Genomic DNA, 23,853 nt, shown 5'->3' with positions numbered 1-23,853 from the left:
CCGAGGCTGTCTTATAGTTCTAAAGAACAAGAGCGGGATATATGTGTAGGTATACCAATACAGGAAGGGGAAATGGAGACTTGCCATTCATTGGGGTTCTATTCTCTACCTTTCAGAACAGTCCAGGCTCTACAGACGGCATCCTACCTGTCCCAGCAGGCTGACCTGAGAAGCATCGTGGAGGAGATTGAGGTACAAATTTATTTTGGCAAGTGAATTTCCCAGCTTCTGTCTTTGAAACTCTTTAGAAGAGTCTTGCAGATAGACATGAATGATTTGTTGCGGCCAGTTACCTTTCTTTTCATATCCATGGCACACTTTCGTTCTTTGTATCAGAGCAATATTTCCTAGGGAATATTTGTTAGGCTCGTATAGTTACACCATCAGTTAGCAACAAACTACTTCAGTGTTTTGTAGGTACAGTCTCATAGTCTACAGATTTTAGAGCCTAACAAACCTGAACTTCAAATTTTTTTCTACTTCTTATTACTTTGTAATCTCAGGCAAATTATTAATGTCTGAGCCTCACTTTCCTTACGTGGTGGTGGTTAGGAACAAGCGAAGTTCTAAAGTGCCTAGTACAGAATTGGTGCTCAGCAAGTGGTCACTGTGGTTTTTGTTATTCCACTACCCTTTCCACTGCCCACGACCTCCTGCTGCTCAGAGACTGCTTCCATGGACCGCAGAGCCGGGGATGACGGGCGCTCTGACAGTGTCATCGCTGGATGCCCCACAGGCACATTAGCTGCCTCGTCATGTTGCCCAGGAGAGCAGTATGTCTCTCTTCATCCTTTAGAGCATTGAATAAGAAAGAGAAATGCTCTGCTCTGGAGGTTGTTTCCAAATGGATGGCCATCGAATCCATCTGTGTCACGATGCTTCCAGGGTGAACTGTGGCTGGGCCCACTGGCCTTCTGCCCAGAGCAGTTGGTGCCTTCAGTGCCATGACTCCTGGGCTTGGGCTTGAGTCGAAGGGGTCAGGGAAGGAGCACTCCGAGAGCTGCAGAAGATACTGTTCTCTTCAGATGCCCATATGATATACGTTACTCTCTGCCTAAGCACCTGTTTTGAGAAAGCACTAAGTGACTGAGGTGGGCTGCAGACTTAGAGTGAGATTTCTCAAAACCGTCTGCACTGGGGTAACAGTGGTTTGTACGTCTCATCTCTGTTATCACTTGACTTCCATTCTGCCTCTGTTTTGTTGTGCCAGGACCTTGTTGCTCGCCTGGATGAACTGGGAGGTGTGTATCTTCAGTTTGAAGAGGGACTGGAAACAACGGCATTGTTTTTGGCTGCCACCTACAAGCTCATGGACCACGTGGGCACCGAGCCATCCATTAAGGAGGTGCCTGTCTATATAACAGTTCTTGGGCGTGAAAACCAAAGGCGTTGTTGGCTTTATCTGCTAAGGGAAGCTTTTTTCAGAGAGGACAATTCAGTTAGCTTTGGGGTGTCTTGGGTTAGGCATTGAGAATGAGAAACAGAAAAATGTAAAGCCTGTTCCTGAGAAACTGGTTGTCAGTGGGATAGACGTGTAAAGAAATTGTTATACTTGCTTTAAATGGCGTACAGACACATCATGAGGTAGAGACAAGAAGGCCAAGTGTATTACTCTCGATCCACCTCCCATTCCTTCCTGATGCTCCTTACTGCTTGTCTCATGAATGCTTTCCATGCTGGTGGCCTGTGCAAATCCTCTTTCTCTTGAGAAGTGCCCTGTACTTCAGAATTGCCTGTTCTGCTCTCTCCCCACTGACCCTCAGCAGTGCCTAAGTCTGAGCTAATCTGTGCTGATTGACATAGTTCACTGAGAGGCATGTGTGTCTACCAGACATCCACCAAGAGTTAATTCTTTTCTTTCTTTCAAGAGGAGCTTGTTAACCTGAAAGAACCTTTAGTTGGAATGTGTGTGGGAAGTCTTGTGAGTAGGACCCTCTTTGTACCACTTGTTTGTAAGGTTACCAACCCTTGATCTAAAGGACTTAAAATACAAGCTGCTGCTGTTTTAATTTTAGGAGGAAAGATTTGGGTTCCAAGTCAGAACTTGCACTTCTTTTGTGAATTATGAATGCATTGTGAGTTCTGTGCTGAGTTTCAAGTAAACAGTAAATAATTACCTGTCTTGAGTAATTTGAATTAATTTTGTATTTTCTCTGGAGGATATGATCTAATAATTTATTCATGTATTGGCCTTTTTATGTTGTCTTTTCCTTCATCCTAAGTTTAGGAGACCTGGAGATACCACACTCTATTTAAATTTCTGTTACGGGTGAAAGTGCAAGAATGTGGGTCTTATAGTACAAATCATTTCGGGATTCTCCTATACACAGTACAGTATATGAATTGGCGATATTCTACATAAAACAACTTAAACTTTTTCTTGCTTTATTCCCAAGCTGCTACTAACCAGGTATTTGGCTGGGATAATTTTGCTGTCACTGCTTTTGACATAACGATTCTGGTGAACACTCCCCCATTTTAATATGTCAACAGCTTACTGATGGAAAATGTAATTGGTACAATTAAAGAAAATTATTTCATGTTGACTGTGAATAACACTTTCGGGAACAGGGAACTCTTTTGTTAGACGGTAGATTTTAAAAAACGAAACTGATTGAAGTGGAAAATGTTTCCTCTTAAGCAAACAACCTCTAGAATTTTAATAATGCCTTTTAGGTTCTACTTTTTTAAAAAATTGCTTTCCGTTTTCCCCTCTAAGCAGCCCATTAGTTCTTAATGGAGAGTTATTTTAGTTTCTTTCTAATGTACACTTTGGCTGTGAAGTTTGGTCTTGTAAACACCAACTTAGCCCCAGCATACTGCTTAGAGGTGGGTTGGCAAGGAAGGGAGCTTGGGTGGGAGGGTGAGGGAAATCAAGAAAGGACATATTTTATTGTGGAAGGACTTTGGAGACAAACAGACCTACATGTGAATTTGGGTCCTGCTTTTTTTCTTTCCATCGTAACTTGTAGGAGTAACTTAACTTCCTTTAGCCTCAGTTTCCTTATTTGGAAAGGATTGATATCAGTCTTTTCAGGATTTTTGTCAAGATTTGAGTTAATGCTTGTAAAGCACCTGTCACAGTGCCTGGCACATACAGGTATGGAACAAATGGGTACTGCTATAGGTGTTTTATAATATAGTTTCATATCTCAGTAGTTATCTAGAAGTACCTTGCATTTGTATAGTAAGCATCCATAAATGGTTGACAGATAAATGCATTAATTTCAGTTTGTACTAGAAGATGGAAAAAAACAACCAAATTCAAGTTTTACGCTTAAATGCAGAATATGTGCTTCCCCCACACCTACCAATTTGGGTTACTGGCTAAAAGACCTTCCAAGTGAACGCCTAGAAAAAGATAAGGAATGACTTGAGCCAGGTGGGGAGGGAGGGGTGGCTGGCCACCTGTCTGACTGCTGCATTTTCCTTTTCTTTCAGGATCAGGTCATCCAGCTAATGAATGCCATCTTCAGCAAGAAGAACTTTGAGTCACTCTCAGAAGCCTTCAGTGTGGCCTCTGCTGCCGCTGCACTCTCCCAGAATCGCTTCCATGTACCTGTTGTGGTTGTGCCTGAGGGCTCTCCTTCCTACACTCAGGAACAGGCTGTCCTACGGGTATGACTTCCATGCCCCACATGCGCTGCTCTGATTGCTGTTTCCAGTGTAAGCCTTCCAGAAATCCAAAGACTGGTACACAGCTGATTGTAACCCCCGTGAGGACAGACCCCTTAAATGAAGAGCAAATGGGGATGGCCACTGGGTGAACTAGTCACAGAATCCTTCAAGCAAAAGTGTGGAGTCCTTACCTCTGGACGGCCAGGGAATTACCGTCAGAGTATTTTAAATAGTATAGCTTTCACTAAACTAAACTAAGTGCTAGAAAATTGCATTTCTGGATTTGTAAGTACAGATGTATAGAGAAGTCTTACTTCTAAAATGTATTTTCCAGTACCCAGACTTTGTAAATATATTATTTTAAGACAGCGTTTTAAATTCCCAGGTAATTCTGGTACTTATAGTTGTTAAAATCAATATCAGGTCTCTTCTTCCTTGGAGCCGACAGTGTATCTTTCTGCCTCTTCAGAACATAGCCATCCCTCTCACTCAGCAATAAGCACGGAATGTTTTGGTGTGTTAACTCTCTGAATAGAGCAAAATGCACACGTTTAGAGTTTTCCATTCGTCATAATGAGGCATTTGTTGCTATTGTTTGGAAACCAGGAATAAGCTAAAATCTTTATAAAAAGTTAGCATTTTATTTATGTCTAAACACACGGGTTCCCCATAAGTTCTTCTGCTTCAGAGGACCCTACAGATACTCTCCTGAAGAAGTGCCCCGTATTCCAAAGTTGCCTCTTCTCTCCCTACCTACAAGTCACATCCCCTCAGCAAAGACTGGGGTGAGAACTAACCTGATTAGCATAGTTCACCATGAGTTAGGGGGAGCTAAGAGAGCAAAGTAGAAAAAAATACTGGCTTTTGAAGCTAGGTAGGCTGGGGTTTGAGTCCTTAGCCATGTGGCCTTTGGCAGTCTTGTAACCTCTTTGTGGCCTCAGTTTCTTCATCTGTAAAATAAAGATAGATTCTGCTATGTCTCAGACGATCGGTGGGAGGATATATATAAGAGCCTAGCCTGGTATCTGGCAAATAGTCGACTTTAAACAAATGAGTGTTATTACTGTGTTATCCATATTACTTCAGTTTTCCCATTGCCCATACCTTCCTATTTTTCTTGCTAATAATTTTGTTTTTTAAAGATACTGTAGTAGTGAAGTAGAGTGGGTAGATCAGGGGATCATTAACTGTGTGATCTGGAGCCAGTCCTTACGTTTCCCTGGGCTCTGGTTTCCTCATCTGAAAAATGAGATCATTGGGTAAGATCATCTTTAAGATCTTCCCCACCGCTAACATTCTGTAATCTGTCCCATTCCCAAACTAATTGTGTTTTCCTGTATTTGATTTCCCATAGATAGTAGACCAAAGGTCAGTGATGGTTTTCTAAAACAAGATGGTTCTTTCCTGGCAGAGCTTGCTCCCTGTGGATGAAGCACCCACCCTAGAAGCAAAATCTGTACTCCCTCAGCTTTTGTTGCTACAGACAATTTTAAAATTTATTTCCAGTTGCAGGTCACCAATGTTCTGTCCCAGCCTCTGACTCAGGCCACTGTTAAACTAGAACACGCTAAATCCGTTGCCTCCAGAGCCACAGTCCTCCAGAAGACATCGTTCACCCCTGTGGGGTAAGAACTGAGCACATCTCTGTAGGGTGCCAATATACTTGTTTTGGAAAGTTAGCCTGCAGCCAGTATAACCCAGATTTATGTGGTTATTACCAAGATCATAAAACCAAATTTACCTAAATTTAGGATTATGCTTTATTTATAATAATATGTCATGAACATTTCCCCCATAGGATTAATATTCTTCTATAGTCTTATCTTCAGTGGCTGTGTTATTGTTATGTAAATTTTTTTAAAAATTAAGGGTCAATTTTTTTTTTTTTTTTGCGATACGTGGGCCTGTCACTGCTGCGGCCTCTCCCGTTGCGGAGCACAGTCTCCGGACGCGCAGGCTTAGCGGCCATGGCCCACGGGCCCAGCTGCTCCGCGGCACGTGGGATCCTCCCAGACCGGGGCACGAACCCGCGTCCCCTGCATCGGCAGGCGGACCCCCAACCACTGCGCCACCAGGGAAGCCCAGGGTCAGTTTTTATATGAAACTTCGTTAAGTATTAAATTAGTAAGTTAATGAGATTGGGAACTGAGTTTTAGAGAGAAAATGCATTTCTTACACAGTTGTAAAGATACATAGGCAATATGTGAAATTAAAAAGCAAAATCATTTTTTTTTAACACCTTTATTGGGGTATAATTGGTTTACAATGGTGTGTTAGTTTCTGCTTTATAACAAAGTGAATCAGTTATACATATACATTTGTTCCCATATCTCTTTCCTCTTGCGTCTCCCTCCCTCCCACCCTCCCTATCCCACCCCTCCAGGCAGTCACAAAGCACTGAGCTGATATCCCTGTGCTATGTGGCTGAAAAGCAAAATCATTTTTACGAATGATCAGTAGAATGGTAAATGACATTGAGGGTTTTGCCATGTAGTTAGAGTTAAGAATTCTCTACCTTTTTTTCCCCTTTAAAATAAAAACTAATATTTTAAAATTAAATTAAAAATAAGATGTATCCTTTTTAGGAAATTCACAAAGCACAGGAAAGTAGAAATAATGCAGAAAGTTACCTACAATTATACTACCCTACACCAACCTCTTTGAACATTTCTACTTTTTTTTGTTTTTTTTAACGTAATTGGTATCCTACTGTAGACTTAGCTGTTTTGCATTTAGTTGTGGAAGACTTGCCCGAAGGAGGTGGGATTTTTAGGAGCTGCGAGGGGGGGAAAATGAAAAGAAGACTTTCGAGACTTGAAAAAGGAGGTCATTTTAGATCGTTTTGAAGTTTGCCCCTCATTATAATCTGTAACTGAGCAGGAGGTGGCCCAGGCGGGTGGGAAGTTGAAAAGTGAAGAAGTGGTGCAGCCCTGGACCATCTCAAGGAATGCCTCACTTTGTAGGCCGTTTGTTATATTTGTGACTTTCCTATGTGAGTTCTTGCTAACCCCACTGTCATTCTTAACAGGGATGTTTTTGAGCTAAACTTTGTGAATGTCAAATTTTCCAGTGGCTATTATGACTTCTCTGTCAAAGTTGAAGGTGACAACCGTTATATTGCAAATACTGTAGAGGTAAGTGCTTTTCTTGTTGTCCCCATCTCCATGTTAATATACACAAGGAAATGACCAAACAGGCACATAGCATTAACCATCTGGTATATTGACTTCACTTATGACCAAGTTAACGTGAATATGTTGAGAGGGATAGGTTTGAACTGTGCTGTTTGACAGACTTAGCCAAGAACTTGATCATAGCAAGTTTTCTTTTATTTGTAAATTGTTCATTTTCCATTATAATTTAGCATTACTATCTTACATAAAATTTAGGAAGTAGAAAAAATTAAAATCACCCATAATTCCACTGAGGTATAAATATTCTTGAGATGTTTTCTGTGGTTGGCCTTGATAGATTTATTTATTTATTTTTAATTAAAAATTTTTTTTTGTTTTATTCCCCATGATAGATTTAGAAAAGTGCTTGATGCTAATTAGGGGATCAAAAGCATCAAGTGACCTGTAGCACCATAGTGAGTCTGTCTGGGTAAAGTACAAAAGAAAATTGGTAATCCTTCATAACGAACTATGTTTCAGATGTTTAGCTGACTCTAGTTTTGTTGAAGATCCACGTGGTTTTTTAAAATTTATTTATTTATTTTTGGCTGTGTTGGGTCTTCGCTGCTGCGCGTGGGCTTTTTCTAGTTGCGGTGAGTGAGGGCTACTCTTCGTTGCAGTGTGCGGGCTTCTCATTGTAGTGGCTTCTCTCGTTGCAGAGCACGGGCTCTAGGCGCGTGGCCTTCAGTAGTTGCGGCACGTGGGCTCAGTAGTTTTGACTCACGGGATGTAGAGCACAGGCTCAGTAGTTGTGGCGCATGGGCTTAGTTGCTCCACGGCATGTGGGATCTTCCCGGACCAGGGCTCGAACCCGTGTCCCCTGCATTGGCAGGCAGATTCTCAACCACTGCGCCACCAGGGAAGCCCCAATCCACGTGGCTTTAAGGATGGAAAGCTATGCCTCACTTATCTGATGCTTTGTGGGAATGTGGTATTTCACATTAGTGGTTTTCCTAGCTAATTGAAGTTTGCCCCTTCAGGCACTGTAGCTTTCATTTTAACCTTTTTGGGTAGAAGTTTATTTAAGATGAATTACGTATTTTCCTACTTTTTAAACTATGGGATATGGTTTAACCTCTTCTTATTCTGGCTTAGGATCATAAGTATGAACCCTTCATTGAAAGCCTGTGACATGAACAGTACAGTTCTATGTGCTTTTGCTTATTTTATTCTTACAACAATCCTAGCAGATGCGTGGAGTCCTCTTCATTTCACAGACGAGACCCAGAGGGGTAGAGTAACTTGTCCAAAACCTCCAGCTTGTCTGTGCTTGGGTGGATCCCCTGCACAATACTGGTTTAGTCACTGTGCCCTAGTGAATATTGAGCTAGCTTAGAGGCTGCAGAGCTGTGTGCAGCTCCAGCTCCTGGCCTATTTATAATATTACTTTGTCCTTACTGCTGTCATTTCTTAATGTTTCTGCCACTGTGTCTTTGTTGCACCTACTTGACCACATTGTCATGCATTCTGTTGGGTCAGGGGAACTTGAAGTAGTACAGTGCCTTTCCCGAATAGTTAAATATATGCTGTTTGTGACAGCTATTTTCTTCACTATTCAAATGTCATTTTCCACTCACTTTTCTTTTTTAATGAAACGCTTTCATTTTGAAACAATTTCAATCTTAAGTTGTAAAAATAATATGAAGAATTCCTGTATACCCTTTACCCAGCTTCCCCAAATGTTAACATCTTATGTAACTGTAATATTATTGTCAATACAAGGAAATTAATAATGATACAATACTATTAATCTATATAGTCTTCATTCAAATTCCACTAGGTATCTTACTGATGTCCCTTTTCTGGTCCCAGATTCAACCTGGGATCACATATTCCTTTAGTTGTCATGCCCTTTTACTCTCCTCCAATTTAGGATAGTTTGTCTTTTGTGACCTTGACACTTTTGAAGAGTACTGGCCAGTTACTTTGTAGAATGTCCCTCACTTTGGGTTTGTCTGATGTTTCCTCTTAATTAAATTCAGGTCATGCATTTTTGGCGAGAATACACCAAAAGTGATGCTCCTTCTCAGTGTATCCTATGAGGCAGTATATGCTGTTGATATGTCTCATTGCTGGTGATGGTAACCTTGATCACTTGGTTAAGGTGGTGTCTGCTAGGTTTCTCCATTGTAAAGTTGCTGTTTTTCTGCTTTATAATTAAGTGTCTGGTGGAGTGATATTTTGAGACTCTGCAAATATCCTGATGATCTTGCCTGTAAGAGTTATTAATGTGGTGTTTGCCAAGAGGTGATTTTCTCTTTCATTCTTTCTACATTATTAATTGGAATTCTACTGTAAGAAAAAGCTGTCCCCCTTCCCCTGCATTTAGTTATTCAGTTACGTATAATACTTTGGATTCATGGATACTTATTTTACTCTGTAGGTTATAATCCATTACTGTCATCTTTTATTTTTTTTGCTCATATTATCCCAAATTTGGCCTTTGGAGAGCTCCTCAGGTTGGCCCCTATGTCACTTTCTTTTACTGAAAGGACAAGGCAGCTAGAAAATTTGACCTTTTCAAAAGTGGGGCATTACTTAACATAGTTAGATTAAACATTTATATTAAAAGTTTGGCAGAAAGGATATTTTCTGGAACTCTAGTCTCTCTGCCTTTTCTCTACCTCATGTCTGACCTTTTTGGGCAGGAGACATCTGATCCTACTCCATTCACTAACACAAGATTTGGATAGAAATGATTGTAGTGTGTACCTTGAACCTTGAAAATCCAGATTCTTTCAATTTTAGTTTCCTGCATTAAGGGGCCTTATTTGCAACTGAGCACATTGAAAGGCAAACTTTTTTTTTTTTTTTTTTTTGGCCTGAAACCTCCTTCCTTCTACCTATACAATCTTGATAACAACATATCCAATATAAGTGCCATACCCATACATCACAGCCATTCTTAACCCTTCCTTTCTTTCCACTTCTGGTCAGTCGCCATGTCGATTCCACCTTTAAGTGGAATGATTCCTTTAAGTTGCATGATTCCTTTGTTCTTCAGCCCCAGTTTTCCTACTTGGGTAGATCCCAAGTAGGTAGATATGTAGTTTCCAGCCAGTTTCACTGTCTTCAGTCTCTGCCCCTTCCATTTAATAAGCACCGTAAACACCACTAGAATTATAAAATCACAGTGTTCCCCTAGTTAAACATTTCTTTGGTTCTCTATTGCCTGTGAATAAGGTCTAGACTCCTCATTGTGGCTTTAGAAGGTCCTCCACAGAGCACATGCGCATCCTTCATTGTGGCTGCATCCCCATCCCCTCAGCTCTAGCTGCTCTTGACCACATACTCATCCTCATATACATTTTATGTGCCCAGTACACGTAAAGCCTTTGGACTTCTCTTGTTTCTTCCATGGGGAATGTTCTTCCCCTCCCTTGCTGAACTACTCATTCTGTAAGGTCTAGTTCAAATATTGCTCCTTCATCTGTGCTCCCATAGGATTTTAATTTTATTTTATTTTTTATTTTGGACTATTTAAAAGCTACAGAAAAGAACAAAGAATAATATAATGATTGTCATATACCTACTGGCCACTCATCTCCCTCAAGCCCTAACATTTTGCTATGTTTTTCTCCTTTGTTTTATTTTGGTAAGAAATAAAGCCCTGTAGATTGAATTTAAGCTCTCTGTGTATTCCTCACTTTTTCTTCCTCTTTCCCCAGATTTGAGGTGTATGTTCCAATGCCAGTTTTTATATTTCTGCTACATATGTATTTTTAAGCAATTTATTGCATTGATTTCCATCTTACCAAAATTTATATGCTTCATTATACTATATGTATCCTCTTGCAATTTGCTTGTTTTCACTCAATATTAAAGACAACTAGCCATATTTACGCACGTAGAACTAGAGCTGTATGGATAAATATGAAAAATTTTCATAAAATTGTCTTCCTTTTATGAATGCATCAGATTTATTAATTCATTTTCTGTTGGACATTTAGACTTTCACTGTTACAGACAATGCTGCTGTGAATATCCTAGTACGTTTGCTTATGCACATTTTGTTTATCTAGAATGAAGTTGTGGGATCGTAGGGTATGTTCATCTTCCAGCTTTATTAGGTTTTGCCAAATTGCTCTTTTCTTCATATTTGTACCAGTATTTGCTATTATGAGTTTGGATAATCTGATGGATAGGAATTGGTTATCTTGTTGTTTCAATGTTTTTCTTTGGTTTCTAGTGAGATAGAGCATCTTTTCTTGTGTCTATGGACCATTTAGGTTTCTTCTTCTGTGAATTGTCGTGTATCTTTTGTCTTTTTCTTTTGGTTTGTTAGTCTTTTAATTATTGATTTTTAGGAGCTACATATATTCTGGAGCTATGTATATTAGTAAATCCCTAGTTATAAGCATCAGACATTGTCCCTCAGTGTTGCTTTATGGCATCTTTCGATGCACTGAAGTTCATTTCAATGAAGCCTAATTTAAGTCTTTTTTTCCCTAGATTTTACTTTTTGTGTCTTTAAAAAATTCTACGCTGCTCCAAGATAAAAAAGATAGTCTCTAATATTGTCTTCTAACAGTTTTAAAGTTTTTTTCCCCGTATATTTAGGGCTTGTCTACTTGGTTTATTTTTGTTGCTGTAGTATTTTACACCCTGTCCATAATTGTTCTTGCTACATTGTATTACTATTGTTTGCTTATAAGTGTTGCTCTTTCACTGGGCTGGGTGCTCCCTATGGGCAGAGACCAAATCTTATTTTTTCAGTGCTTAGCTTCCATCTCAGACCACTTAAAAGAAGAAAAGGATGGAGTGGTCTAAACATTAAAGATGTTTCCCCACATTCCAAGGCCCTTAGAACTATGGTAATTCATCTTCTAGGGGTGAGCCTTTTACCCTACACAAAGTAGCTTCCTTTTTTCTTTCAAATAACAGCTTTACTGAGGATATATGTAATTCACATACCATAAAATTACCCAGTAAAAGTATATAATTCAACATATTTAGTATATTTAGATGAGAGTTGTGCAACCACTACCACCATCTAATTCCAGAGCATTTTTACCACCGCCAAAAAGCAACCCTGTGTCTATTTGTAGACACTCCTTATGCTATAGGAATATATCCTCCTCCCAGTCCTGGCAACTACTAACCTACTTTTTGTCTCTATGGTTTGCCTATTTGGGACATTTCATGTAACTGGAATAATAAAATATGTAGCCTTTTGTGTTTTTAACTTAGCATAATATTTTTAAGGTTCATTCATGCTGTAGCATGTATCAGTACTTTATTCCTTCTTATGGCTAAATAATTTAGTATTCCATTGTGTGGATATACCTCATTTTGTTTATTCATTCATCACTTGATGGACATTTGGGATATTTCCATGTTTTGGATATTATAAATAATGCTGTTATTTACATTCATGTACAGGTTTTTGTTTGAACACCTGTTTTCAGTTCTTTCAGGTTTATGCCTAGGAATGGAATTGCTGAGTCATATGATAACTCTATGTTTAACTTTTTGAGGAACTGGCAAACTCTTTCTCAAAGAAGCTGCACCATTTTACATCCCCACCAGCAATGTGTGAGGGTTCCAATTTCTCTATATCCTTACCAACTCTTGTTATTTATTATCTGTCTGTTTCATTTTGGCCATCCTAGATGGGTGTGAAATGGAATCTCATTGTGATTTGATTTGCATTTCTCTGATGGCTAATGATATTGAGCATCTTTTTATGTGCTATTTGGTCATTTATATGTCTTTTTTGGAGAAATATCTATTTAGGTCTTTTCCCCATTAAAAATATTTTATTTTGTCTCTTTATTTCTTCCTTCCTAATCTATATACTTCTTTTTTCCTTTTCTTATTACATTGTTTGTCTTTTTATGTTCTTGAGTTATAAGAGTTCTGTATATATTCTTTTTTTTTTGTATATATTCTTAATACAAGTTCTTTATCAGATATATGATTCACAGATATTTTCTGACAGTCTGTAGCTTGTCTTTTCCCTTTCTTGATGTTGTCTTCTGAAGCACAAAAGGTTTTAATTTTGATGAAGTCCAATATCTTTATTTTTCTTTCATTAATTGTGATTTAAGTGCCATATCTAATAAACCGTTGCCTAATCTGAGAGCATGAAGATTTACTCTTAAGTTTTCTTATAAGAAGTTTGTAATTTTAGCTCTTACATTTAGGTTTCTGATCAATTTTAAGTTAATTTTTGTATGTGGTGTGAGGTAGGGGTTCATCTTCCTCCTTTTACATGTGGATGTGCAGTTATCCCAGCACCATTTGTCAAAAAGACTGTTCTTTCCCTGTTGACTTGTTTTGGCACCCCAGGTACTGTCTGACAGCTCCCCATTTGCTCTATTTCCTGAAGAGAATAGGGCAGAGTCCCCACATTCCAGCCCTTTCCCCCCCGATCCCTTTCCCTTTCCGGGGCTCCCCCAATAAACTATTTTCGTGCCAGCTACAAAAAAAAAAAAAAAAAAAATCAGTGTGACCATAAATGGTTGCAGTTATATTCCATTAATCTATATTTTTATCCTTATACCAGTACTATGTTGTCTTGATTATTGTTACAGCTTGGCTTTTTGTTACATCAAATCTGGTGTTTGCACAAGCGTTTCTATGGTCGTTGGAAAAATTAAATAAGTACAAAGTAACAGAAATGGCTAATAGCTGTTACTCATGCAATGATAGTAAGCTCCCATAGAGGCCATTGCTGTCCTTTTCCTTCCCAGTGATGGAGTAAGCGTTAAAGATCTCTCTTCATTATGTTAAGCTTTATGTGTGTGTGCGCATGTGTTTGTGTGTGTGTGCCTGCCTGTGTGCACGTGCATGCTCTGACCTCTGTCACATATGCAACTTTACTTTGTAATTTCAGTAATAGTCATGCTTAGAGCCTCAGAGCGGGTCAGCAGGTCCTGTTTACTCTCCTGGGAGATGCTTGACATTGGTCAGAGTGCATTAATGGTGGTTTGGTGTGGAGGGCCTGTAATAGCACTCATTGACATTGGACTTGCTGTCAGGGGAAGCATGGGTTTTAGAAGCTGTCATTAGCATTAATTGCCCCTAATGCACCATCATTTTTGACAGTAATGAGCTAAACAGGGAGGTTATTACTCTCAGCAGAAAGACTGCATTTCTTGGCGTTAAAACATTTTTTGGGGTGTATGTGGCGTGCAGTACAGGCAAAAGAAGGACTAGTTGATGCACTGTAAAGCAGGTTTAGCTGCATTTAAAGTGGCTAAACAAGTCCCTTTCTTATTATAAAAACTAATCCTGCAGTGTTAGTTTGAAGGAAGAAGCAGCTAACCAACAGGGATCCTACTCTGAACTCTTTACAACAGGGTTTTGAAAAAACCTCAATTTGCTTTAAGAGAGTAGCATAAAAATGCTTTTCTTTTCAGTGTTTCCAGAGACCCATTTGTAATAAGATTTTAGGAGTGGAAGGACTTGTTTTAAATGGTTCCTTATTTAAGAACAGCCCTACGGTGTTTCTGTGCAACACAGAAAGCTGTAACTTAGGAGGCCTTTTAAAATTAGGGCTGAGAGCAAACCCAAAATGACTTGAGTTCACTGCAGTTTGCCCTTTCATTATTCCATGTGTCTGTACCGTGAATGCTTACAATGTCTTCAGAACAAACACAGTTGAATCTTGATTAGCAGGCTTTAGTGACCGTGTTATTATTGTAAGTTTATAGTCAGGATTCTAAGTAAAAACCCACAAGTTGATGGCTTCCTTATCACTATAATTAGGATACACTGAGGAGCCTTACACAAGTCTTTAAACATGTTTGTGTTTATTCATCTGTTGAAAGGGAGAGTGATTGTCTTTTAAATCATATTTATTGGGTGGTACTTTTTTTTTTGGCCGTACTGCATGGCATGTGGGATCTTAGTTCCCTCACCGGGGATCGAACCTGTGTCCCCAGCATTGGAAGCCTAGAGTCTCAACCGCTGGACCACAAGGGAAGTCCCTGAGTGGTACTTTTTAATACAGAATCATTTATAAAGAAGAAAGTATTTGTCACACAATGCCAATGCTCAGATAATCCCTATTTTATTTTTATTTATTTATTTATTATTATTTTTTGGCTGTGTTGGGTCTTCACTGCTGTGCGCGGGCTTTCTCTAGTTGCGGCAAGCAGGGGCTACTCTTTGTTGCAGTGTGTGGGCTTCTCATTGCAGTGGCTTCTCTTGTGGAGCATGGGCTCTAGGCGCTCAGGCTTCAGTAGTTTTGACTCACGGGCTCTAGAGTACAGGCTCAGTAGTTGTGGCACACTGGCTTAGTTGCTCCGTGGCATGTGGGATCTTCCCGGACCAGGGCTTGAACCTGTGTCCCCTGCATTGGCAGGCAGATTCTTAACCACTGTGCCACCTGGGAAGTCCCAATCCCTATTTAAAAAAAAATAGGAGTAAAATATGCATGTAGTTAAAAAAATTCAAACTGCAAAAAGGTATATAATGAAACATTAGAGCCTTCTCTCATCCCTTCAGTCCAGTCCCTCTCCTTTGAGCAGGGGTCCCCAGCCGCCAGTACCACTCCGCGGCCTGTTAGGAGCCAGGCCGCACAGCAGGAGGTGAGCGGCTGACCAGCAAGCAAACCAGGCTTCATCTGCCGCTCCCCATAGTTCGCATTACTGCCTGAGCCACGCCATCCACCCGCCCACTCCCCCACCCCCACCCCCACCCGTGGAAAAATTGTCTTCCATGAAACTGGTCCCTGGTGCCAAATGGTTGGGGACCCGCTGCCTTAGAGGAATCCATTAGTAACAGTTAACTGTATATACTTTGAAAAAGAAGGATGCCCATATCATTGAATGTATGCATATCCTTTCTTATTTACACAAAAGTAATCCTTCTATGAAGAGTTGTGTTCTTTGCTTTTGTTACAAAGTAGAGGTTTCCAGCTTTCCCCTTGGGGTCTATTCAACTTGATGGCCTCCCCCCACCCCTCACCCCCCCACTCCCCTGCCATAATTCACCCAGTTGCCTGGACTCAGTGACAGGCGATGTTAAATATAATTCTGCCAATAGATGGCTGTGTATTCAAAAGTAGGAGGTGGTCTCCATATCAGTCCACAGACACCTACGTTGTTCTTTTTAATTGCTCCATAGTAGTTCAAAGTGTATGTGTGTGTCATTATTTCTCTAACTAGTCTCCTCTTTATGGACATTTAGGTGGGATGATGATTTTAAAATCACACTTACAAATTAAATGATTGAGTCCTTAAGAGAATGAGTCGCAGAAGTGAAGAGGGAATTACCTAGTTAATGGTGATGAAGATTGCAGAGTAATTACCCGTGAAAACAGATTATTTTTATAGCATGGAGTATTGCTAAACTCATGCTTCTCCTGAAACCAGAGGACTGCCTAAGCCCTCCTGCTACACATTTCCCACTCCCCAAACAAGGGCTGCCTGAGGCCGACTTGGGTCACAGTTCCTTCTGCTGTGCTTCCATAGCACTTTGTCCATCCCTGCATTAAAGCAGCAGCCTGGTCTGTTATAATTTAGCTTTGCCTTTATGCTTCCCTTTGGGACAGGAAGTGCATCTTGCCATCTCTGTCTGTCCCTGCACCTAGGTGTTCCAGATGCTCTAGGGGGATATAGGGAAGTGGTCTCAGTGGGGTGTCTTGCTAAAAATCAAAGCTCTTTGGCTACTTCTTTGCTTGAGCCGTCCATTCCAGTTTTTCTTCAAATGGAAGTGCTGTTAGTGCCTCTCTGGGTTGAGCTTTATAACAGCAAAGTTGGCTCTGGTTCCAAGCCCTGTATGAGTTGTGAAGCTGTTGGCTCAGCAGAGCGCCCAAGAGCCAAAGTGGAGGATACCAGCCCTCTCCTTGGTGGTTTATTCAACTTGAAGGCCATTTGTTCCCCCTCCCTCCCCCACCCCCCACCGTAGTTCACCCAGTTGCCTAGATTCAGTGACAAGCTATGATGCTAAATATAATTCTGCCAATAGGCAGCTGTGTATTCAAAAGTAGGAGGTAATAATATGCTTATAGCCTTTGGTAGTCTTTTACATTTAGGGTTTTTGTTTTTTTTTTTTAAGCAAAACAGAACACCCCTATTCAACCTGATAATTGAGGTTGTTGTCACAAAATAGTTATTATGGAGGCTGTTAAAAGGAATTACTTGATCGCTATCTTTATCTCTTTTAAATTTTTCTTCTTTGCCCTTGATTTGAGGTTCTCACACCTTGATAGTGCACTTCAGAAAAATGCTGAAGCTCTCCTTCAATTATTTGCCCAGCCTTCTATCTCTATTCCTTGATCCTAACTTAGACTGTAAACCAGTGTGTGTGGCAAGGATCTCTTTAAGCATTACATTCAAGCTTATCAAATATTTGGAAGTCTCACAGATATGTTTACACATTAAAAGTGCCTTGGGATTGCATAATTTGCACATTCAAACTTAGATTTTAAATAAAAAATTTAAATAAAAAAATAAAAAATTTCCCTTGAGGTAGACTTTTAGCATGTTTTCTGTCTCTTTTGGAATTTTATGTTTATTTTAATCTAATTTTTAAATTTTTCTTGTTTACTAGCATTGGCTGGCCCCTCTTTGTGAAAATGTTTATAGGGAACGTATAGAATTAAAGCAACCTAAGAGTTAAGATGGACTGGTTTGTGCTTGTAACAAACTCCAAATCTCAGGGGCTTAAAACAAGTTTCTTTTTTGCCCATGCAAGGTATCTTTAATGTGTCAGCTGGAGACTCTGCTTCACGTTGCCCTTACTCCAGGACCCAGGCTGAAGTAGCAAGCTCCTTTGTAGGTCGTCTATGTCCATGTCAGAGGAGAAGAGAATCACAAACCGACTCTTAAGTTTCCACTTGGAAGTGACACGCTTCTGGGCAGAGCCAGTCACATGGCCATACCTGACTCCAGGAGGGCAGGGAAGTACATTTCTGCCACATGCTCAGAAGGAGAAGCAGAAGTACTTGGTGGATGGCAGAGATGACTGCCATAGCTTCTTAAATCTTCCTGGGCAGACCTGTAGTCTGCTTGGCACAAACTTAAGTGTTGGCTGGGAAGTTGGACAGGAAGGTGCCTAAGAACGTGGACTCTAAGTCAGGATGCCTGAGCCTGAACCCTGGCTCTGCCTTACTAGCTATCTGAACTTGAGTGAATGGCTTCATTGCTCTAATCTTTAATTTCCTCATCTGAAATAGCACTACCTTAGAGTTGTGGTGAGGATTAAATGAGATAATCTTTAGAAGGCCAGTGTCTTTCACATAGTAAACACTCAATAAACATTAGCTGTCATTAGAATTGAGTACTTGTTGATTTAAATTATTTGAAGGTTACTACTTAAGGAGTTTCTCCCTTATTTATTTTAAAGTACACATGAAGATACCTACTTTTTTTCTTTTTGTTTCTTTTTTAATATATACCATTCATTCAAGGCCAAAGAAAGGAAGAAGGGATAAGAATCAAGGAGTTACTTTTAGGCCTCAAGATGGAAGAGGTAGAAATACTACTGGGATGGGTCAGTTTTACTAAAATCATTGAAGACTCCTGTCCTAGGATTATTTTCATGCCTTTACTCACAAGTAAGAGAAAAATTTGGATATGTATATTAATTCCTGGTATACTCACCAGCTGACTTGGCGATTTTCTTCTGTGTTTCACCCTAGCTCAGAGTCAAGATTTCCACTGAAGTTGGCATCACAAATGTCGATCTCTCCACTGTGGATAAGGATCAGAGCATTGCACCCAAAACCACGCGGTAGGTGGGATGCCTCCTGGGTACAGGGAGATTCCAGGCTTGAGCTGGGAGGAGCATGCCTAGGCACTGAGCCCCTTCAGATGTCATTTCTGTGTCAGCAGTGACCCAGCTTGTACTCCAGATGAAAGAGGCTGTCATTCCTCTGGCACTGCATCAGGGTGCTGCTTGGCATCCAGACAAATTTGGGGGTTGTCTATATCAGTGATCAGTCCCTGAGCAACTGTTTATTAACAGTCCACAGCGAGGTAAGGAGCTTACCTCAGAATGTAAGTCTGCGTCAGTCAGCTGTGTTACCAAGCACATTATTTAGTTCAGATGTTGATTCTTTTTAAAACAAGACTTTCTTTGGGGTTTTTTTTTTTTTTTTTTGGCCGCATTGCATGGCTTGTGGGATCTTAGGTCCCCAACCAGGGATCTAACCCTTACCTTTGATAATGAAAGTGCAGAGTCTTAACCACTGGATCACCGGGGAATTCCCTAAAACAAGACTTTCTTAATGGAGGAAGCAGTGTATTAATTTATTTTCTGATGTCATCTCTTTATCTTCACAGTCTTGAACTTGCTTTTAGGGGCCTCATGTCAACTCTCTTTGGCCCACAGTGAGCCTGAAATCAGTTGTACATCTCACAGGTCCTTAGAAGTGAGATGGCAGATACCCAGCGCTAGGGCTGTGAGTCCCTTTCTCAAGTCCATGGAGGGCATCACTGATCAGTCACAGCATTTGTTCCTGCTGAACTCAGAATCTTTTTTTTTTTTTTTTTTTTGGCCGCACCATGTGGCATGTGGGATCTTAGTTCCCCGACCAGGGATCGAACCCGTGCCTCTTGCATTGGGAGCACAGAGTCTTAACCCCTGGACTTCCAGGGAAGTATTTCAGAATGTTTTTTAACACAGACTTCTAGGTAACCATTAGTAATTGATCAGAGTTGGGCCAGAACATTGTATGAAGCCATTTCTCAGCTCTCTCCCAGATCCTCATTGGGTGCGGGGGGGAGGGGGCATCTAGACATCTGGGTGTAGTTCAGACCCCAAATTTACTCAACTGGGGTGGCTATAGATGCCAAAGAAAGTAGGGGAACCTTCGAGGCTGTTTTGAAGATGGGATATTAGCCAGAGACTAGAAGCTAAGCATTCATTCATTCCTTTTAAGTCACGTGGAAGGGCTAGGCTTTCTGCCTCTGGCTTGGATATTTTTATAGTGACATTGGAAATGAGAGCACTGTTGAGAATCCACTGAAATAATGTCTGTAAGAGTGCTTTGCAAAGTTTAATACTCTACATAGATAAAGAGTTGGCATTACTCATAAGTAAATATAAAGCCTAAACATGAAACGTGGCCCTTGTGAGCTCTGTAATCACTTGGCTTGTCTTTTATCCCCTGGCCATTTTAATCTAAAGTCCCAGGAGATAGCTGTGAAAAGAAGAGTTTTCTCATCAAGCCTGCCTTTTGAGAGAATGACTTTTTAAAGCTCAATTTCAGGCAGAAAAATAAATTGAAACGGTGTCCAGGAAAAAAAATGCAGCATTAAAAAAAAGAAAAAACTGTACATACCCTTCTGTCCTTTGCGTCTCCTACCTCCTAGTCTCCCGACCCTGCTCACATATGCTGCTAACGTCGATCCTGTGATTTTTTTTTTTCTCCTTGTGGTTTTGCCAGAGCCCTCCAGTCCGCCTGTGAGCTTGCATGGGGACATGTGAGCCCCATTGGTGCCTGACTTGGTTGAGTTGATATCCTTAGGTCCTTGAAGTGAAAGCCTGGAGCATCTGCGCATAGCATTTTCCCCAGACCCTGATGAAAGTTTATTCTGTGCTTTTCTCAGTCCTGGCTTTATCAATCCAATTTGCCCTCAGGCCACAGACAATTCTCCACTCTGTCCACAACAGAAAAGTGTTACAATTGGGAGAGGGAGGATTAGGCAGTGAAGTGAAGTTTGTATTCTTCTCTCTTGTCTCAGAGATCTGCAGATCCTCCTCTCTGAAAACTTACCTTATAAATGTCTCTTTCAGGGTGACCTACCCAGCCAAAGCCAAGGGCACATTCATCGCAGACAGCCACCAGAACTTTGCTTTATTCTTCCAGCTGGTAGATGTGAACACTGGTGCTGAACTCACCCCTCACCAGGTCAGGAAAGAGCGCAGACGGTTCTCTTGGCCTGAAACATTGATGTACACGATAGTTGTTGCCGTGGTATATAACACTGAGTCGAGAAAATTCCGAATTCCTGCTTTCAGATCTTCGCTCTGAACCCTGACAATCCATCGGGTTCTCCCACATGACACTCTGCCCCTCTTATACTGGTTGTAACCCTGAACCTGGAAGGCACTCTTCTTTTAAAGAGATTAGCTGGCATAGAAAAGATATATTTAAGGAAGATTAGCACTTAATTGAGGCTTTTTTCTTTCTGACTAAAAAACATATATTAAAATAATTTTGAAAAAAGGAAAACCTAGGAAGTGAGCCCAAAGTATGCTTTTGTTCTGGCCAAAGCAGATTTTGTAGGAATCTGAAAACTAGCACTTTTTAACTCGTGCCTCCCTCGTGTTATGAAACCAATAGGCTTCATTTCTGTTTTCCATATATAACATAATGATAATTATTATTTAAAAGATTTTCAAACTGTATCTTTTCCCCAGAGAGTCTGATATGGCCCTTGTCCTCTCAGACACCTCCTTTCCTCCCTCTGTCATCCCACTTGATTGAGAATAACTGCTCTGAGCCCTGCCCCATCCACGGTTGTATTGTAAAGGGAAGTTCAGAGAAGTACTTTGAATGTGGAAAGATAGGAAAGAACGTGGGACCTAGTGGCCTTGGTTTAGGTGCTTTGTAGCAGTACTTCAGCAAGAGCTAGCGGACTTGTGTCCATGCTGAGGGGCAGCTTCAAAACAGACCATGGAGGGGAGTGGACTCAACTTGGAAACCTTTTTGCTTTCTGTTTCTTGTAGCTGCAGCTACTGTGCTTGTGCCCAGGCCCAGAGTGGCTGCCGCCAGCACCGCCGTCCCGGCCCTTCTCTGTTTCTCCTCCCTCCACACCCAAGCTCCAGAGAGCTCGGTCAGGCCACTTAGCCACGACTAACTTTTCAGCCCCTTAGCACTTCCCACCTCCTTCTCAGAATGACATCTGCCAGTGAAACAGCACAAGGGAAGACAGAATATGAAGAGAAGTAATTACAAGACAAAATTGGTGGGATTAGGGTTAGGGCAGGAAGAGTTAGTGAGGAAGTATAACTTTAACTGAATACTCCTCATCTCATCCAAGATTCTGTTTTGGAAACCCTGGCTTACAGACCTCCTAGGTAGAGATGACATTTTGTAGATGAGCCTGGCTGCTGCCTGTGCTTGGCTGTGACAGGAGGAATATCAGGCATCCAGGCTTCTAAATCCCATTCTTGGCCAAGACTGCTGGAGTCAGGAGGCTTCACAGCTCTGGGCCTCTTTCCCTAAATACTTTGATGGTGGTTCTTTGTTGCCCAGGTGTAAAGTAACAAATGAGATTTGTGTTTTTTCTGTGGATCCAGCACTAGCTCTGTGACCATGGCAGCTCATTTAAACTCCGTGCCTCATGATCTGTGAAATGGAACCGATCTACCTGCTTTGTTGAATTCTTTATTTTGAAACACTTGAAAGAAAAGCTGAGTGGATATTAAGTTTTGCTGCAGTTCTAATTTGCAGAAACCTTAGTTTCTTAGGCCATTGGGGGGATAAGGTGATTAGACTCATACCATCATTGATAAATGTTTGTTGACTAGCTAGTATATAGTGGGTCCTACGCTAAATGCTTTGCCTACATTATTGTGACTCTTGACATAGATATACCACATGTAGAAGTTAATCTTTCTATCTTAAAGATACAGAAATCAAGGCTCAAGGAGGTTAAGTAACCTGCTCAGCCAATTAGTAGTGTAACCAAATCTGTTTGTCTTCAAGCTAGGCTCTCTCTGACACTGGGCTGCTTTGCTCGATTAGAACTCTGCCTTGCTATCAATCCCCAAGCCTTCTCTCCTAAATCTTTAGCTGGAGGCACTAGGAAATTGAAAATGAGCTTCTTAAAGTTCCACCTCATTTCCCTTCTTTTCACCCTCTGGTGAAGAAGTTAATTGGGCAGCAAAGTGGCCAAAAGGCTGGCAGAAAGAAGAAATTACAGCAACAGCAAAGGGCTTAAATCATCCACAAACTGGGCATTCGGCCTACAAGTCGTTGAGAATTGGCTGGACCCCTAAGTTAAATTTCTTACACTAGCAAAAAGTGATCTCTGATCTCTGAGCTAGTAAGCAGGGTGGGACGGCCACTCCTCCTGCTTTCTCGGGCAGGCCTGGCAGATCCCAGAGCTCCCACTGCGATGAAAGAACTGACAGCCTGCTGCCTTGTTGATTTGATGTTGGGCCCGGAGGGAGTTTTGAAATTATCAGATGAAGGGTTGCGTTATTGTTCTATCCAGACATTTGTCCGACTCCATAACCAGAAGACTGGCCAGGAGGTGGTATTTGTTGCGGAGCCGGACAGCAAGAACGTGTACAAGTTTGAACTGGATACCTCTGAGAGAAAGCTCGAATTTGACTCTGCGTCCGGCACCTACACTCTCTACTTGATCATCGGAGATGCTACTTTGAAGAACCCAATCCTGTGGAATGTGGTATGTGCCTCCATGTATCTTGACCCAGGCAAGAGTGGCTGTGCTGCAGTCAGACACAGACAGCTCCTCTCCAGGGCATGGGCTCCCTACCCTGGCCTCGCCCTGCCACCCAGGGCGCACGCATTGTGAGGTGAGGGGCTGTGTGCTGTCCCCATTAGTAGTCTTAGGGGCATGCACATGGCCTGGCACGTCTTAGGGGTTTAATAAATAGTGATTGAGGGAATGATTGATGCATAGATTTGCCCTCATGGGTTCTAGCAAATTTCTATAAAAGTTGTAGTAGAAGAAGGTTTTCATAATACAGCAAAGCACTATGGGGGGGGTACATAGATATGAGATAAAGGCTTTGAGATATGGCTTGGCCTCACAGTGTGGGCCAGGGAGGGGCCTAAGATTTGAAATCCAATTCCAATTCAGGATGGTGTGGGACAGTGAATTGTGGGATATGCAAAATGCTAATTAACTAATAACCAACAACTACAAGGTGTATTAATAGTTTACATAGTGTGTTTCACTTACATAACTCACTTTTGACTGGTGTGTTAAGAGAAAGCTTGAAAGACATGGCATTTGAACTAGGGAAGAATTGCAGGGGTTTATCAGAATAGTATCTGGGGGACTATAGATTGATTGCTGGGGGAACAGCCTCCAGAAAAGCTTGAGGTGCTTTCAGTGAGATATGAGTTGGGTCCATTTTGCTGGAGCACCTGAATCTGGTCCAGAGCAGTAGGCGGTGAGGTTGGAAA

General features: G+C 41.1%; 1 protein-coding gene across 4 annotated transcripts in view; it reads left to right on the top strand.

Annotated features, from left to right (window-relative positions):
* RPN2 (ribophorin II) overlaps positions 1 to 23,853 on the top strand; it is a 53,907-nt gene that overhangs the window by 19,486 nt on the left and 10,568 nt on the right. For all 4 annotated transcript variants that reach the window (XM_060030821.1, XM_060030820.1, XM_060030819.2 and 1 more), the window contains 8 exons: positions 117 to 192; positions 1,211 to 1,345; positions 3,442 to 3,618; positions 5,125 to 5,243; positions 6,647 to 6,752; positions 18,385 to 18,476; positions 20,484 to 20,598; positions 22,913 to 23,107. In XM_060030821.1, coding sequence (XP_059886804.1) covers positions 117 to 192; positions 1,211 to 1,345; positions 3,442 to 3,618; positions 5,125 to 5,243; positions 6,647 to 6,752; positions 18,385 to 18,476; positions 20,484 to 20,598; positions 22,913 to 23,107 — 1,015 coding nt within the window. The remainder of the gene's footprint in view (positions 1 to 116; positions 193 to 1,210; positions 1,346 to 3,441; positions 3,619 to 5,124; positions 5,244 to 6,646; positions 6,753 to 18,384; positions 18,477 to 20,483; positions 20,599 to 22,912; positions 23,108 to 23,853) is intronic.

The sequence above is a fragment of the Delphinus delphis genome, chromosome 15, assembly GCF_949987515.2.
Source record: "Delphinus delphis chromosome 15, mDelDel1.2, whole genome shotgun sequence".
NCBI lineage: Eukaryota > Metazoa > Chordata > Mammalia > Artiodactyla > Delphinidae > Delphinus > Delphinus delphis.
Note: the sequence above shows the minus strand (reverse complement) of the source record. Positions and strands in the feature narration are given on the sequence as shown.